The sequence below is a fragment of the Hemiscyllium ocellatum genome, chromosome 20 (genome assembly GCF_020745735.1).
Source record: "Hemiscyllium ocellatum isolate sHemOce1 chromosome 20, sHemOce1.pat.X.cur, whole genome shotgun sequence".
NCBI classification, from domain to species: domain Eukaryota; kingdom Metazoa; phylum Chordata; class Chondrichthyes; order Orectolobiformes; family Hemiscylliidae; genus Hemiscyllium; species Hemiscyllium ocellatum.
This window is the reverse complement of record NC_083420.1, coordinates 10,417,687-10,437,076: the sequence shown is the minus strand read 5'-3', so window position 1 is coordinate 10,437,076 and position 19,390 is coordinate 10,417,687. Positions and strand designations below refer to the sequence as shown.

Below are 19,390 nucleotides of genomic sequence, written 5' to 3'. Positions count from 1 at the left end.
ACACACACACACCCCACAGATGAGTCTTGCCAGCAATTTCTGGTTTTGTTTCAGATCTCCAGCATCTGCATCCTCTGTTTTATGTTAATAATCAACCTGCTTGACCGCATTATGACACACCTTCCATGGGCATCAAGTCCTGGAATGGGACTAGAACCCAGTTCAGAGGCAAGGACTCAACCCATTGCCCCACAACGACCTCCCCATAGGAAGAATAGAAAAATTAATATATGTTGAACGGTGAGAAACTTTTAAGGTTGACATTCAATGAGATTTGATGTCTGAGTGCAAGAGTTAGAATCCAGGTGCAGCAATCAATTAGGATGGTGAATGTCATGTTATTGGCAACAGTAGTACAAGATTGAGGAGGTCTCAATAAGGTTGTGTTGGACTTTGGTGAGACTACACTTGAGAACTGTACAGTTAGGATCTGCTTACCTCAGGAAGGATTGGAGGAGCTGCCACACAGGTTTACTAACTTGTTTCCAGGGATGGGAATATTGTCCTATGATGAGTAGATAAGCAGATTGGCATTATACCCTCAGGAGTTTAAGAAAATGAAACTTGAAAGCCTCTCAGGGATTTGAAAGGGTAAATGCTGAGAGGATGTTTCCTCTGATGGGAGAGTAAAGAGCTAGATGGCACAGTCCAAGGATGAGCAGTCAATCATTTCATACCAAAACAAGGGGGAGGTTCTTCACTGAGAGTATTGAGAATGATTGGAATTCAAGGGCTGCTGTTGTTGCATAGTGTTTGAACAACGTCAAGGCTAAAGTCAAGGAGCACCAAGAGTTATGGGACTAGAGCGTTGAAGTGGAATTGTGGTCAAAGATCAAGTGGTCTTACTGAAGTACGCTACAGACTCAAGGCCTTAAAACTGTCTCTTCCTGCTCCAAGGTCTTGCAAGTCCATCCCATATGAATGGAGCAACTTTACTACATTCAAGTGCTGCCAATTATGTAATAAGCCTCATCTTGTCATTTTTGCTCCCACTTCTCTATTGCAAAATTGACAACATTCACTACTATTGTGAAGGTAGATTACAAAATACTCAGTATCTCAACCTGATTCTCTGCTTCCACAAGATGATTTTGGTGTCTCATTAGCTACTCCCCCTGCCTTTACTTAGCTTTTTTTTCTCTGTTAATAAAATAGAGTCATAGAGTCATGGAGATGTACAGCATGGAAACAGATCCTTCGGTCCAATCCATCCATGCCAACCAGATATCCCAACCCAATCTAGTCCCACCTGCCAGCACCCGGCCCATATCCCTCCAAACCCTTCCTATTCATATACCCATTCAAGTGCCTCTTAAAATGTTACAATTGTACCAACCTCCACCACTTCCTTTGGCAGCTCATTCCATACACGTAACACCTGTGCATGAAAAAGTTGCCCCTTAGGTCTCTTTTATATCTTTCCCCTCTCACCCTAAACCTATACCCTCTAGTTCTGGACTCCCCAACCCCAGGGAAAAGACTTTGTCTATTTATCCTATCCATGCCCCTCATAATTTTGTAAACCTCTATAAGGTCACCCCTAAGCCTCCAACGCTCCAGGAAAAACAGCCCCAGTCTGTTCAGCCTCTCCCTGTAGCTCAGATCCTCCAACCCTGGCAACATCCTTGTAAATCTTTTCTGAACCCTTTCAAGTTTCACAACATCTTTCCCATATGAAGGAGCCCAGAATTGCACACAATATTCCAACAGTGGCTAACCAATGTCCAGTACAGCTGTAACATGACCTCCCAACTCCTGTACTCAATACTCTGACCAATAAAGGAAAGCATACCAAATGCCTTCTTCACTACCCTATCTACCTGTAACCTCGCTTTCAAGGATCTATGAACCAGCACTCCAAGGTCTCTTTGTTCAGCAACACTCCCTAGGACCTTACCATTAAGTGTATAAGTCCTGCTAAGATTTGCTTTCCCAGACTGCAGCACATCGCATTTATCTGAATTAAACTCCATCTGCCACTTCTCAGCCCATTGGCCCATCTGGCCCAGATCCTGTTGTAATCTGAGGTAACCCTCTTCACTGTCCACTACACCTCCAATTTTGGTGACATCTGCAAACTTACTAACTGCACCTCTTATGCTTGCATCCAAATCATTTATGTAAATGACAAAAAGTCGAGAGCCCAGCACTGATCCTTGTGGTACTCCACTAGTCACAGGCCTCCAGTCTGAAAAACAACCCTCCACCATCACTCTCTGTCTTGTACCTTTGAACCAGTTCTGTATCCTAATGGCTAGTTCTCCCTGTATTCCTTGAAACCTAACCTTGCTAATCAGTCTCCCATGGGGAACCTTGTTGAATGCCTTACTGAAGTCCATATAGATCATGTCTACTGCTCTGCCCTCATCAATCTTCTTTGTTACTTCTTCAAAATACTCAATCAAGTTTCTGAGACATGATTTCCCACACACAAAGCCATGTTGACTATCCCGAATCAGTCCTTGTCTTTCCAAATACATGTACATCCTGTTCCTCAGTATTCCCTCCAACAACTTGCCCACCACCAAGGTCAGGCTCACCAGTCTATAGTTCCCAGACTTGTCTTTACCACCCTTCTTGAACAGTGGCACCATGTTTGCCAACCTCCAGTCTTCTGGCACCTCACCTGTGACTATCGATGATACAAATATCTCAGCAAGAGACCCAGCAATCACTTCTCTAGCTTCCCACAGAGTTCTTAGGTACACCTGATCAGGTCCTGGGGATTTATCCACCTTTATCCAGCACTTCCTCCTCTGTAATCTGGACAGTTTGCAAGATGTCACCATCTATTTCCCTACAGTCTATATCTTCCATGTCCTTTTCCACAGTAAATACTGATGCAAAATATTCATTTAGTATCGCTCCCATTTTGTGTGGCTCCACACAAAGGCCACCTTGCTGATCTTTGAGGGGCCCTATTCTCTCCATAGTTACCCTTTTGTCCTTAATATATTTGTAAAAACCCTTTGGATTTTCCTTAATTCTATTTGCCAAAGCTATCTCATGTCCCCTGATTTCCCTCTTAAGTATACTCCTACTGCCTTTATCCTCTTCTAAGGATTCACTCGATCTATCCTGTCTATACCTGACATTAATGTCATAATTTACATTTTACGCAAACCTATTTTTTTCATAAATAGCTTTTGATTCTCTTATTTCCTTTATCAATGTTCTCCTGTGTTATGAGCCTGGCATCTATCCATCTTTACTGGTTGATTTATAACTGCTTCCTTAGTCATCCCGCAAACTCCAACTTGGGTGGCTTTTCCTTTCCTCTCCCATCCAAACAGAAACATATTTAATCTGTACCTGAAATATCTCATTCATGATAGCTTACCCTTGCCCAGTTTTTATTTTACCTGCCAATCTTTGTTTCCAATTCACCTGGGTCAGACCACTTTTCAGCTTCATCGATATTTGTTGATTTCTGGTTGAATGCCTTCATTGTTTTAACGCTTCTGATCCCTTGGCATAACTTCTCCAAATCTGATGATTTTGTAAACACTCTTCCTCAAGCACTCTGCCACTTGTTTGACATCATGCCCCAGATATTTTAGTTTGTTACAGGATTTGCACAGTATGAGCAAATTCATTTAACGGCTAATTAAAATCCATGTTAAGTGATCAAGAAGGAAAAGTCCTGTGTATTCCATACAAAACGCAAAAGCCATAAAGTGCATTGGATATTGGATATCACTATGGTATTATTTCCATTCACTAAACTTTTAATTTTAATAGTTAATGATCCTTTAGAAGAATGTGACTTTTACCAATTTAAATAATTTTTAAACTTGTATGCCCACACAAGTTAAACACAATCTTCTCCATCAAACTATGTACCAAAAATCATTCTGCCTGTTCAGATTAATTTAATATGTAAAATAATCACATTAACACCAAAGTAATGAATAATCAAGAAATCAAGAGAGTGATAATTCAAAAGGGCTTAAGTTATATCATCAACTCAAAAACCAAACTAAAGTTGTTTCGATTAACACCTGAAATCACCTACAGCGACATTTTTAAAAATCCCAGACTGAAAGCTGCCCTATAAAATTAAAGTTATTTTGTTTTAAAAGTTAAGAGACTTTGGTTTAGCTTTCTGACAAAAGTGAATTTCAGTGTTAGGTGCCATTGGTATGTATTTGATCTCATACTGAAGGACCAATGATTGTGATGTCATTACCAAAACCTATCAAGAAACAATCTACAGCTGATAAGGGTTATCACTCTGACCTGGAGGTGCGCATCTGTCTCTTCCAATGCTTTCTCCACTTTTTTCTTCACTTGACTGAGAGCATGCGTCTCCATGATAATTTGGTCAAGTTCATGATCAAGCTCAGATTTCCAGAAGCTGATGTCTTGCACCCTCTCTCCAATGTTGTTGCTGGTATCATTCTGGATCTTCCTTGTCAGCTGAGCCTTGTCCTGGATGAGTCTGGTCGTGTCCTCCCTGAGCTTCTCAGCATTGTGCCTGGAACATTCGGATTGCTTGTAGTTGTTGTGGTTGGACTCCACCCATTCACCTTGGGTGTATCTGCTGAACAGGGCAATACGGTTAGAGGTACCCGGGGCACAGGGATCCATCGATGGGCATGGATCTATCACAGAGCAAGGATTAACGACAGGGCAGTTTACTGGTGGCCGGGGTGTTATTGCAGGGCATGAATGCATGACAGGGTAAGAAGGCACGGGGCAGTTGATGATAGGACCCCCGGTCACTGATGGGCAGGAGGTTATTGGTGGATACGATGTCATCACGGGATACTGCCTCCCACACAAATTTCTAGTATAGGGTCCAAGGGTAGTGTTGACACCTGCCACCTTGTAATAGGTGCTGGGTCTCCATGGCAAGTTGACACTACTGCACCTTGTCTCCAGATCTGCTGTACAACATCTGCCATACATGGTGACCACAGTTCCTAGAAAACAAACGGTTATCCTATTAGTTTTGGAACTGTGACAAATCACTACCTCTGCAGTCCTAAGATAAACTGAGGCTACCAAGGCTTGAAATTAAAAAAGAGAGACAGACAGACAGAGAGAACGTCAAACTGGGAAACGCTAAGCAATAACTGGTCAAGCCTCATCCAATTATAGTCATGACATAATGTGGTTATCATAAAACTTTCTTGCGATGCATTATGACATACGCAACATCATAAAGCTGGCTAGTAAAATAGCAGCTCATTATGAAACTCTCGAAATCCTCCTCCCCCACCACCAGCCATACTGACATTCTCGCAATCAGTCCAGATCCAGTGTTTAAAACGGCGCCAGGTCTGGTCTGCAGATGTGGACTGCACCTAGTGCAGATGTTCTAACACACGGGCATTAAGAAAAATCATTAATCACATCACAAACATGTAGAGGGGCGTCCATGCCTCATAGCGAACCACTTCCGAGTTAACGGGCTTATTATAACCCCATGAGCTCACACGTAGAAGTAAACGGGAGCGCTGCTGCATCTTTCTGTCTGATATCGCTGTGTGTGTGAGAGAGAGGGAGGGAGAGAGAGAGAGCTGATCCGATACTGCTACATCTGCTCAGTGCAGATGTGCTCCGGTTGCTATGGACGCTGCAACATCCCCGACCTTAGCAACTGCAGCCAGTTGCACGGAGCGCAAAAGGTTGGCAGAGGGGGAGGACTGGAGAAAGCCAACGTGGAGGGGGGAGTAGAAAACAAAAATCACGAAGCCCGGAATGAGACGGCTTGCAGCAAATTCCCTACTCGAGTCAGGGGCTCCATCTCTCTCCTCCATGTTGACGCCTCTAGCAGTCACTGAGAAAATGATTTCAATCCCAATGATTGATGTGAGAGAGGGGTTAAAGTAAATGGTATCCGCTGCCCATTTGCCAGGCATCCACTCCCCCACCTTCAGCCTGAAGCTTTTCACATCTCGTGCATATTTTGTGTGTCAGATCTGCAGTCACTGCTGAAGCAACTGCCCCCCGGTTCTCACTCTCCCCCCTAAGCCTCCCGCTCCGAGTGAATTTTGACCTTCTCTCTTGAGAGGAAAGCACAAATGAAAAGCATGAGGTGCTGTTTTCGGTTGTCACTTGTTTCCATCCTCCACCCCACCTGGCTGCCCTCCTTCTCTCTCCCCCTCTCCATCTCAATCAGCTGTTGGCACTGGCTGCTATTCTCACAGAGCCACTCAGAGTTCAGCAGAATGCTGACCCCATCCCAGACTCCCTTGGACTGTGAAACTGCTCTATTCACTTAGATGCACAGGAGCCCCTATTGAGACTAGCTTTGAAAGCCACTTGTTTATATGCCCACGGGGAGGCTAAAGGCCAGTGCACAGAAGTGGTTAAGAGCAAATTGCAACAGTCATATAGAATAGTAAAATAATTATAAAAGTAAAATTAAATGTGTTTAAAATATGTATGCAGTGGTGTAACGTAGTAATAATGTTGAGAGTTGGTGGTCAGCCTTGATTGCCTGAATAAATATTTGGGCTAATTTCTAGGTGGATGGGTGGTTCTTGCCAAATACTCCTCACCTCTTTAAAGCGCACACTCACATGTCAATATGGCTGGAAGTCAGGATGTTGAAGCATCTAGGCATAAAGTCATAGAGATGCACAGCATGGAAGCAGACTCTTCGGTTCAACTTGTCTATACCAACCATTCATCCTAAACTAATCTAGTACCGATAGCCACAACCACCTGGTGAATGGGCAGCACTCCGAAAGCTAGTGCTTCCAAATAAACCTGTTGGACTATAACCTGGTGTTGTGTGATTTTTAACTTTGTAATCTTGTCCCATTTGCCAGCACCCAGCCCATATCCCTCCAAACCCTTCCTATTAAATATCCATCCAGATGCCTTTTAAATGTAATAATTGTACCATCCTTCACCACTTCCTTTCATTCCGTACACACACCACCCTCAGCATGAAAAGGTTGCCCCTTTAGGTCTCTTTTAAATCATTCCCCTCTCACCCATGACTCCCCCATGGACTCCCCCATACCAGGGAAAACACCTTGTCAATTTACTCTGTCATTGCCTCTCATGGTTTTATAAATCTGCACTGGTCAAGACAAATGCAAGATTTCCAAATTTCAAACAATCAAAACAGTTTATACCAACAAAGTAAGAAAGGCTGATGATCATTCAACAAGTCAGCTCTGATTGGTCAAGGTGTCACCATGTAGAATGCCATGGGGAACTACAGGTCGTTCTGCTTTAATGAGTTTTTCATTAAGGCGAATTTGCCATAACACCATTGACAAACACCATGCTGTTTCTAAAGCATGAACTTTTGAAACATGTCTCAGATGTAACATGATTACATCACCAACACTTTAAGCACTGTTTCTAAAGGACGATTTTTCTATAATGTGGTGTTGCACAAGAATCCAACCACTGTGTTATAGAAGAAATACTTGTATATGCCTCCCATCCTTCCAGATACATTTAAGCAAACAAACAAGGGACAGGAAAAAGCCATTCAGACTAACCGGCCATTGAGCAAAATCATATTGAACTGACTTTAACCTTGAATCCTCATTCCTGGCTATCCTTGATAACCATTCAAACAATTGCTTAACAAGATTTGATAGTTGCTTTGGCTTCTTTCTTAATTGTATGCATTCGGGAACATTACTCAGAATTGTGTGCAGTTTTCTAGGAGTGGCCTCACTGGTGTGCTGTACAGCTGCAGCATAATGTCCCACTCATGTTCTCAGTGACCTGACTGATGAAGGCAAGCGTGCCAAACACTTTCTTCACCACCCTGACTACCTGCAACTCCACTTGGATCTAAATCATTTGGAGAGGCTGAATAGGCTGGAGCTTTGTTCCCCAGTGTGTCGGAAGCTGAGGGTTGACCTTATAGAGCTTTATAAAATCATGAAGGGCATGGATAGGGTAAATAGACAAGATCTTTCTCCTAGGGTGGGGGAGTCCAAAACTAGAGGACATACATTCAAGGTGAGAGGGGAAAGATATAAAAGGGGCCTAAGAAGCAACTTTTTCACACAGAGGGTGATGCGTGTATGGAATGAGTTGCCAGAGGAAGTGGTGGAGGCTGGTACAATTACAATATTTAAAAGGCATCTGGATGGGTATATGAATAGGCAGGGGTTAGAGAGATATGGGCCAAATGCTGGCTAATGCGATTAGGTCAGATTGGGATGTCTGGTCGGTGCAGGCAAGTTGGACCAAAGGGTCTGTTTCAGTGCTGTATGAATCTATGACCTTAAGACTATCTAACTTAACCTTAAAAATATTCAAGTGCTCTGTATTAACCACTTTTCTGCAAAGACTTTGTAAGACCCATGACCCTCTGTGAAGAAACAATTTGCCTAACCTCTCTTTTAAATGATGGCATCTGATTTTTAAGCAGTGAGCTCAACTTCTAGATTCTCCCAAAAGAGTAAACATGCTTTCCACATTCAACCTGCCACGACCAGTCAGGATCTATATACTTCAATCAAGGCTCCTCATATTCCAATCTGCAGCAAATTTCAATCTAATCTGTCCCACCTTTTTTCATAATTCAAGCCTCTCATTCCTTGTAAATCAAAAATGTTGTAATGCTTGAATATATTTCTCTTGTTTGCAGTGGACGAATCCTTGTGTATATGGCTTCTAGCAAATGTAAATGATGCACATTAAAGGTTTAATTAATTGCCTTGAATTGGTTGGACTGTTCAGATTCATAGTTTACCCCATTGCAATCCTTTGTTTACTGGTATTTTTGTTGGACAAAAATAAAAATTCATAATAGTATACCCAATTTTTGTGCCAGTGGAGCCAAGAGTACAAACTCCTGATTGTTATTACTCCTGAACACAGAATAGAATCATAGAATTCTTACAGTGTAGAGAAAGGCCATTTGGCCCATTCAGTCCAACTGACCCTCTGAAAAACATTCCACCTCTAACCCAGTAACCCTGCATTTTCCATGGCTAATCCACATGGACTATACATCCCTGGACACTATAGGCAATTTAGCATGTCCACTCCACCCTCAACTGCACACCTTTGGACTGAGGCAGGAAACTGGAGCACCCAGAGGAAACCCACACAGACATGGGGAGAATGCGCAAACTCTACACAGACAATTACCTGAGGTTGGAATCAAACCAGGGCTTCTGGCGCTGTGAGGCAGCAGTGCTAACAACCTCGCCACCTTGTCTCATTATGCCATGTCCCTTCTCTTTTTTCCCCATCATCTTTAATACATATAACCAGCAGGATCAGCACAACAGAAGAGATTGTAGAAGCATTCAGAAGTATGCCAAATGTAATAATGCTTTGTTGAAACTCAAACCTCAAGATATTATGTTTGAATGTAATGAGCATTTATGATGAGGTAAGTGAATGAAGAGAACAAAAAGTTGTAAACTCATATAATATGTTTGTAATTAGTGATACATGGTTGCTGACTGACCAAGGCTGGGAACTGAACATCTAAGGAGTTTAGCGTTCAGGAAGTATAGGATGAAAGCAAAAGGACTTTGGGTGTCATTGACAATAAAAGATTAAACCAGTGCAATTATGAGAAAGAATATAGGTGCAGAAAATCTAGGCTTGGGCACAATCTAGCAGGAACTAAGGAACAACAAGTGGTGGAAAATATTTGTGGGCATTGTCTATAGAGCTCCAAACAGTAGTGGTAATGCAGAGAATGGCATTAAATGGAAAGTTACAGATACAAGTTACAAGGGTGCCACAGTAATCTGCATGACTTTAATCTACATAGAGACTGGGCAAATCCTATTAGCAATAATATACTGGCTGGTGAACTCCTGGACTGTGTACAAGGTTTTTTTAGATCAGTACATCACAGAACCAACTAGGGAACATGCTACTTAGATTTAGTTTTGACCAATGTGAAGGATTGAATTACTAATCTTATTCTGAGAGATCTTTTAGGAAGAATTGACCATATAAATCTTCATTGGGATGAAGAGTGGAATAGTCCAATTTAATACTAGGGTCCCAAATGTAAACAAATGTATAAGGGGAAAGTTTTTTTTCATTCGTTCATGGGAAATGGGCATCACTGGCCAGACAGGCAATCATAGCCACCTTGAGAAGGTGGTGATAAACTGCCTTCTTGACCTACTGAAGTCTATTTGGTGTAAATGCCTCCACAAAACTGTCAGGAAGGAAATTCTAGGATTTCAACTCAGTTACTTTGAAGGAACAGTATTTTATTTCTAAGTCAAGATAGTGAGTGACTTGGAGTGGCACTTGCCAAAGTTTGTTGTTCTCATGTATCTGTTGCCCTTGACCCCCGAATGGAAATGGGGTTGGAAGGTGCTATCTGAGAAAACTTGGCGAATTTCCTGCAATGCATCTTGTAGATAGTACACACTGCTGCTACTGAGCATTGGTGGCACAGGGAGTGGATTCTTGTGGATTTGATGACAATCAAGCAGCTGTTTTGTCCAGTATTGTGTCAATCTTCTTGAGTGTTGTTGGGCTGCATTCATCCAGGCAAATACAAGAATGTCCCATCGGACTCCTGACTTATAGATGGCAGAAAAGCTCCCCAGTTCTCTGATTTGCTCCTGTAGCCTATTGTACTCTTTGGCTGAAATGAAAGCAGAAATTGTTGGAAAATTTCAGCAGATCTGGCAGCATCTGTGAAGAGAAATCAGAATTAATGTTGCAGTTCCAGTGACCTTCTTCAGAACTGAGCTTCTTCTATTTTAATTTCAGATTTCCAGCATCTGCAGTTTTTTGGGATTCTATGACTGGTCCTGCTCAGTTTCTGATCAATGGTGGCCCACAGGATATTGATAATAGGGAGATTGTCATACTATTGAATGGTTAGATTCTTGCTTGTTGGGGGTGGTCTTTGCATGACTCTTACTCACTACTCATTAGTCCAGGAGAAAGTGAGGTCTGCAGATGCTGGAGATCAGAGCTGAAAATGTGCTGCTGGAAAAGCGCAGCAGTTCAGGCAGCATCCAAGGAACAGGAGACTCGACGTTTCGGGCATAAGCCCTTCTTCAGGAATCTTTTCTGAAGAAGGGCTTATGCCCGAAACGTCGAATCTCCTGTTCCTTGGATGCTGCCTGACCTGCTGCACTTTTCCAGCAACACATTTTCAGCACTCATTAGTCCAGACCTGGATATCGTCCAGGTCTTGCTGTATTTGGACATGGGACTACATCAGTATCTGAAGAATCGCAAATTGTGCTGAACATTGTGCAGTTATCAAAAATCCCTTTTGATAGTTGTGCTGGGAAACTCATTGGAAACAATGACAGTGAATAGCTCGTTAATATATAAGGAATGACTGCATACATTTCAACAGTTATACATTGGAGCCTTTCGGAGGTAACTCTGTAGAATAGATGAAGGATGATCAGGGGATGTAGTGCATTTGGATTTTTCAAAAGCTTTTTATAGTCACACATATTAAATGAGTGTGCAAAAATCAAAGCTCATGAGATTGGAGGTAACATACTGAAGGTGGATTGAGGGTTGGTTAGCGCACAGAAAAATGAGAATAGGAACAAATGTATCTTTTCCAGTTTGGAAGGCAGAGACAAGAGAGGTACAACAGGGATCAGGTATTCACAAATACAGCAAAGATTTGGATGGGAGAATCAAATGTAATATTTCCAAGTTTGATGAAGACACAAAACTAGGGGGGATTGTGAGTGATGAGAAGGATGCAAACAGCCTTGAAGGTGATGTTATCAACTTAATAGATTGGACAAATGTTTGGCAGGTGCTGTATAATGTGGACAAGTGTGAAGAAATTAAATTTGTCAGGTTTCATTGAAATGATAATAAATTGGGAAATGTTGATGTACAAGTGAGATAGGGTAAACTTGTACAATGGTTTTTGAAAGCAAACAATGAAGATGCCCGGGGAGTAGCTCGGAAAATAAGTGGTATATTGGCTTTCATTGTAAGAGAGTTTGAGCACAGGAGCTGAGAATGCTTATTGCAGTGGTACAGAGCCTTGGTGAGAGGTGAGACTTGGAGCATTCTGTGTAATCTCCTTTCTGTAATGTAACGTTTGTGATTTCTACATAAAATATATGTATACTTTTAATATAATTTATTGTAGAGGTTTGATTTTGAACTTGTAGTATGTTCTTTTGGTCTGCATGTATGAAGGGGTTCAATGAGTAACTTGAAAGTATATCTGAAAATGTTTTTTTTTGTTAAACATTATGAGAACGGGAGTCCCTTGGGTAACAATGGAAATGTGTTTACATTGGAAGAGTTTCATGGGTGGATGGAGTAAAGATTGAAGACCAGTAATGTGCTTTCAGTCTAGAAGTTTTTGTTTTGCTTAGGAGAAAAGCCCACAGTTTGGAAAGTTTTTGGTTTTCAGTTCACAGGCATCCTTGCTGCAGTTGGGTGTATGAAACAGTTTCTCCTAGCGAAAGCAGTTAGTTCAGAAAAGTTAAGAAATAGGTTATCTCAGTGTGAGGGTATTGGCATAGATGAGTTGGACCAAAGGATCTGTTTCTGTGTTGTACATCTCTATGACTCTCCATGTCACAGATAGAGGACTTTGCTGCTCACCATTTGATCTAAACATTGTTTACATAGTTTTTTTTATTCGTTCACAAGATGAGGTGCATTATCTAGCCAGCATTTATTGCCCATCCCCACTTGCCCAGAGGGCAGTTAAAGAATCAACATTGCTGTAGGACTGGAGTCACATGTGGGCCAAACCAGGTTCCTTCCCGAAAGGGCATTACCAAACTAGATGAGTTTTTCCAACAATCAAAATTGGATTCATGTTCATTGTTAGACTCTTAATTCCAATTTTTTTTTTATGGAATTCAATTCCATTCAATGCACTATTCCGAAAGTGACCATTCACCTTATCTTTACCCCTCATGATTTTATAAACCTCTAGAAGGTCACCTCTCAACCTTCAATGCTGTAATTAAAAAAGGTGCAGACTGTCCAGCCACCCCTTATAACATTACTGTCCATTCTCAGCATATTCTGGTAAGTAATACCAAGCTCTCTATTCTTCGTGCTAAATTGCATAACTTCACTCTTTCCCACATTATATTCCATCTGGCAAGATTGTACCTACTCACTAAACCAGTCTTATCTGCTCTGTTAGACTCTTTTGTGTTATCCTTATGACTTAAAAGTCTGTAGTTAGTAACTGGCCCGACAAACATATGACTCCAAATGTTGTCGCTGCTTATTAATTGTCCTTTGAAAGCCGAGCAGACCATTCAGTTGAAGGACAAGTAGAGATGGACAACACAATTGGTCTTGCCAGTGACATCCACAACCCGTGGAAGAACAAAGTTTAAAAAAAAACGTTCTTTGCAGTTATATCACAACTTTGCATTGGAATAGTGGCATACACCCACCCCCTAGGTTCAACAACAATTAAACAGAGGTGAGATGTATCAATTCTCTGCAGGTTCTAGAATACATTTTGTTTCCTTTCCTTTCATTTGTTCCTGGCTTTTATTCTCTTACCTTCAAACCTAACAAAAGTTACTCATGTTCTCCAGAGCCCTTTACAACTCTCCAACTGCCTGCAGAATTGCTGTGCTCTGATTGTGATAGACGTCATTAATTCCCTGCAGCCCATTAAATTCATTTTGTATGCAATTTCACTCTCACCTTTAGTGTGTAATTTACACCTGCCTTAACTAGAAACTTCAGAAAACTGGATGTAAACAACAGTTTCAATTAAGTCTGAAATCCTCTGGTTGTCATGACTAAATTCATGTGCCATAAATGAGGCAGCAGTGTTTGTTGGGGCTTCTTAATTCTAATAATTCATACAACCCCTACAGTATGGAAACAGGCCATTTGGCCCAACAAGTCTGCACTGACTCTCCAAAGCGTATCCCACTCAGACCCATTCTCCTGCACTATTGCTCTACATTTCCCCTGACTAATGCAACTAGCCTACACATTCCTGAACACTATAGGCAATTTAGCATGGCCAATTCACCTAACCTGCGTATCATTGGACTATGGGAGGAAATTGAGGTACCCAGAGGAAACCCATGCAGACACGGGGAGAATATGCAAACTCCACATAGATAGTAGCCCGGGGCTGGAATCAACCACGGGTCCCTGGCGCTGTGAGGCAACTGCTCACCACTGATCCACCCTGTGCTTATTGAGAGGATGAATACAGTTGAGGTTGATATCTGATCAGCTGCCCACAAACCAACATTCCTCTAAATCTATACCCTGCATCAGTCTTGAACTCATATGTTTCACCAACTTCTCTCCTATCACCCATCATGCCCTCTCTCACTTCATCCTGTCCTACTCCAGTGGCCTTAGTCCCAAACCTAACCACTCAAAACCCCCTGTCCCTGTCTGAGCCAATATTATTGATGAACCATGCTATCGATCAGATCAAATCCTCTCAAAATATTCAGAAGATAATCGAGATCTTAACTCGTTCTTATTTGAAAAGTAAATGTAAGATGTTGTGGTGCAGATGTAATTCGAGTAGTCAAACTACTGGGTTTAAAGAAAAGCACACTTTAGTCATCCACTATAGTTAAAATACAATAAAAGAAAGAAGTAATTGGAATAACTTAATTGTATTGGAAAACTTAATAGGACAATAGACACAGTAACTATTACTAATTAAATATTCCAGTATAGTAACATCCCATAAACAAATCCTTGGAAAAAGGCAAATTCAGACACAGATGGTCTCACGTGCAACTCATAGAGTCATAGAGATGGACAGCATGGAAGCAGACCCTTTGATCCAACTTGTCCATGCTGACCAGATATCCCAACCCAATCTAATCCCACTTGCCCACACCTGGCCCATATCCTTCCAAATGCTTTCTATTCATATACCCATCCAGATGTCTTTTAAAAGTTACATTTGTACGAGCCTCCATCACTTCCTCTGGCAGGTCATTCCAGACAGGTACCACACTCTGTATGAAGACGTTGTCCCTTAAGTCACTTTTATATAAGACCATAAGACCATAAGACATAGGAGTGGAAGTAAGGCCGTTCGGCCCATCGAGACCACTCCGCCATTCAATCATGGCTGATTGGCATTTCAACTCCACTTACCAGCATTCTCCCCGTAGCCCTTAATTCCTCGAGACAACAAGAATCTATCAATCTCGGCCTTGAAGACATTTAGCGTCCTGGCCTCCACTGCACTCCGTGGCAATGAATTCCACAGGCCCACCACCCTCTGGCTGAAGAAATGTCTCCGCATTTCTGTTCTGAATTGACCCCCTCTAATTCTAAGGCTGTGTCCACGGGTCCTAGTCTCCTCACCTAACAGAAACAATTTCCTAGCGTCCACCTTTTCCAAGCCATGTATTATCTTGTACGTCTCTATTAAGTCTTCCCTCAATCTTCTAAACTCCAACGAATACAATCCCAGTATCCTCAGCCGTTACTCAAATGTTAGACCTGCCATTCCAGGGATCATCCGCGTGAATCTCCGCTGGACACGTTCCAGTGCCAGTATGTCCTTCCTGAGGTGTGCGGACCAAAACTGGACACAGTACTCCAAATGGGGCCTAACCAGAGTTTTATAGAGTCTCACTAGCACATCTCTGCTTTTATATTCCAACCCTCTTGAGATAAGAGACAACATTGCATTTGCTTTCTTAATCACGGACTCAACTTGCATGTTTACCTTTAGAGAATCCTCGACTAGCACTCCCAGATCCCTTTGTGCTTTGGCTTTACTAATTTTCTCACCATTTAGAAAGTAGTCTATGCTTTTATTCTTTTTGCCAAAGTGCAAGACCTCGCACTTGCTCACATTAAATTCCATCAGCCATTTCCTGGACCACTCTCCCAACCTGTCTAGATCCTTCTGTAGCCTCCCCACTTCCTCAGTACTACCTGCCTGTCCACCTAACTTCGTATCTTTTCCCTCTCACCTTAAACCTATGCGATCTAGTTCTGGACTCACCCACCCCAGGGAAAAGACCTTGGTTATTTATCCTATATATGCCCCTCATAATTTTATAAACCTCTATAAACCTATTATAAATCTTTCACAACATCCTTCTGGTAGGAAAGAGACCAGAATTGAATGTAATATTCCAAAAGTGGCCTAACCAATGTCCTGTACAGTCACAACATGACCTCTCAGCTCCTGACCAATAAAGGAAAGCATACCAACCACATTCTTCACTATTCTATCTGCCTGCAACACTATTTTCAAGGAGCTATGAACGTGTACTCCAAGGTCTCTATGTTCAGCAACACTCTGTAGGACCTTACCATTAAGTGTATAAGTCCTGCTAAGATTTACATTCCCAAAATGCAGCACCTCGCATTTATCTAAATTAAACTCCATCTGCCACTCCTCAGTCCATTTGATCAAGATTTCATTGTAATCTGAGGTAATCTTCATTGTCCACTACACCTTTAATTTTGGTGCCAGCTGCAAACTTACTAACTATACCTCTTATACTCACACCCAAATCATTTATATAAATGGCAAAAATCAGTGGATCTACCACTGGTCACAGGCCTCCAGTCTGAAAAACAACTCTCCACCAACCACCCTCTGTCTTCTACCTTTGAGCCAGTTCTGTATCAAATGGCTAGTTCTCCCTGTATTCTGTGAGATCTAACCTTGCTAACCAGTCTCCCTTGGGGAACCTTGTCAAACGCCTTACTGAAGTCCATATAGATCACATCTACCGCTCTGCCCTCATCAATCCTCTTTGTTACTTCGTCAAAAAACTCAACCAAGTTCGTGAGACATGACTTCCCACGCACAAAGCCATGTTGACTATCCCTAATTAGAGTTGAGAGTGTGGTGCTGGAAAAGCACAGCAGCTCTGGCAGCATCTGAGGAGCAGGTAAATCGACGTTTCGGGCAAAAGACATTCATCAGGAATGAGGTTGGGAGCCCTGGAGGTGGAGAGATAAATGGGAGGGGGTGTGGGGCTTGGAAGAAGGTAGCTGGGAGTGCAATAGGTGAATGCAGGTGGGGGTAAAGGTGATAGGTCGGAGGGGAGGGTGGAGCAGATAGGTGGGAAGGAAGATGGAGAAGTGTGACTGGTCATGAGGGCAGTGCTGAGCTGGGAGATTGGATCAATTGATTCCATAGGCAGGTACTGAGGAATGAGCTGTGGCTGTGGTACCGAGACCGTTTCAGGATGTGGCTGAAGAACTTCAAGGCAGAGGAGATGACCTGGGTGTTGCAGTAAGAGAGAGACTCACTGAGATCTTTGTAGAGAGAGGAGAAGAACTTCTTCAAGGTAGGCATTCTTGGAAGATGTCAGTCCTTGCCTTTCCAAATACATGTACATCCTGCCTCTCAGGATTCCCTCCAACAACTTGCCCACCACTGATGTCAGGCTTACCGGTCTATAGTTCCCTGGTTTGTCCTTATCACCTTTCTTAAACATTGTCACCATGTTAGCCAATCTCCAGTCTTCTGCCACCTCACCTGTGACTATCAATGATACAAATATCTCAGCAAGGGGCCCAGCAATCACTTCCCTAGCTTCCCACAGAGTTCTAGGGTACACCTGATCTGGTCCTAGGGATTTATCCACTTTTATATGTTTCAAGACATCCAAACTTCCTCCTCTATAATATGGACATTTTTCAAGATGTCACCATCAATGTCCCTACATTCTATATCTTCCATGTCTTTCTCCACAGTAAACACCCTTTAGTACTCATTTAGTATCTCCCCCATCTCCTGCGGCTCCAGACAAAGGCAGCAATGCTGATCTTTGAGGGGCCCTATTCACTCCCTAGTTACCCTTATGTTCTTAATTCCTTTTTGTCAAAGCCATCTCATGTCCACTTTTTGCCCTCCTGATTTCTCTCTTAAGTATACTTTTACTTCTTTATACTCTTCTAAGGATTCACTCGATCTCTCCTGTCTATACTTAACATATGCTTCCTTCTTTTTCTTAACCAAACCCTCAATTTTTCTAGTCATCCATTTCCCTTCCAGCCTTTCCTTTCACCTCAACAGGAATATACTTTCTCTGGACTCTTATCTCATTTCTGAAGGCTTCCCATTTTCTATCCGTCCCTTTACCTGTGAACATCTGCCACCAATCAGCTTTTGCAAGTTCTTACGATCTGGTCCATCCCTTTCAATCACGATTTTAAAACTAGTAAAATTATGATCACTGGTCCCAAAGTGCTCCCCTGCTGACACCTCAGTCACCTGCCCTGCCTTATTTCCCAACAGTAGTTCAAGTTTTGCACCTTCTCTAGTAGGTACTTCCACATACCGAATCAGAAAATTTTCTTGTACACACTTAACAAATTCCTCTCCATCTAAACCCTTAACACTATGGCAGTCCCAGTCTATGTTTGGAAAGTTAAAAATCCCCTACCATAACTACTCTATTATTCTCACAGATAACTGAAATCTCCTTAAAAATTTGTTTCTCAATTTCTATAATACAATTCCAATCAAGTCATAGAGTCATAGAGATGTACAGCATGGAAACAAACCCTTCGGTCCATCCTGTCCATGCCGAGCAGATATCCTAACCCAATCTAGTCCCACCTGCCAGCACCCGGCCCATATCCCACCAAAACCTTCCTATTCATAAAACCAATCTAACGCCTCTTAAATGTTGCAATTGTACCAACCTCCACCACTTCCTTTGGCAGCTCAATCCATACACATATCACCCTCTGCGTTAAAAAGTTGCCCCTTAGATCTCTTTTATATCTTTCCCCTCTCACCCTAAACATATGCTCTCTAGTTCTGAACTCCCCAACCCCAGGGAAAAGATTTTGTCTATTTATCTTATCCAGGCCCCTCATAATTTTGTAAACCTCTATAAGGTCACCTCTCAGCCTCCAATGCTCCAGGGAAAACAGCCTCAGCCTGTTCTGCATTCCAAGGTCTCTTTTTCAGCAACAATCCCTAGGACCTTACCATTAAGTGTATAAGTCCTGCTAAGATTTGCTTTCCCAAAATGCAGCACCTTGCATTTATCTGAATTAAGCTCCATCTGCTACTTCTCAGCCTATTGGCTCATCTGGTCCAGATCCTGTTGTAATCTGAGATAACCCTCTTCACTGTCCGCTATACCTCCAATTTTGGTATCATCTGCAAACTTACTGACTGTACCTCTTATGCTCACATCCAAATCATTTACATAAATGATAAAAAGTCGAGGACCCAGCACCGATCCCTTTTTTATTTCTCAGTTCCATCCAAATAACTTCCCTGGATGTATTTCCAGGAATATCCTCCCTCAGTACAGCTGTAATGCTATCCCTTATCAAAAATGCCATCCTTCCTGCACCCCTTGCACTCCCCCCCCCCCCCTCCCCCTTGCCTCCTTTTCTATCCTTCCTGTAGCATTTGAATCCTGGAAAATTAAGCTGCCAGTCCTGTCCATCCCTGAGCTACATTTCTCTGATTGCTATGATATCCCAGTCCCATGTTCCCAACCAAGCCCTGAGTTCATCTGTCTTC

At 42.3% G+C, this 19,390-nt stretch overlaps 1 protein-coding gene across 3 annotated transcripts in view; it reads right to left on the bottom strand.

The window, feature by feature from the left end:
- LOC132825137 (tektin-3-like) overlaps window positions 1–5,475 on the bottom strand; it is an 83,459-nt gene extending 77,984 nt beyond the window's left edge. The window contains exons 1-2 of one of the 3 annotated variants that reach the window (XM_060840146.1): window positions 5,241–5,475; window positions 4,240–4,925 (exon numbers count right to left, since the gene is read on the bottom strand). In XM_060840146.1, the coding sequence (XP_060696129.1) occupies window positions 4,240–4,911 (672 nt within the window). In that variant the 5' untranslated portion in view covers window positions 4,912–4,925; window positions 5,241–5,475. The remainder of the gene's footprint in view (window positions 1–4,239; window positions 4,926–5,240) is intronic. The other 2 variants (XM_060840148.1, XM_060840147.1) reach the window with 2 other exon arrangements.
- Between the last annotated feature and the right edge of the window lie 13,915 nt (window positions 5,476–19,390).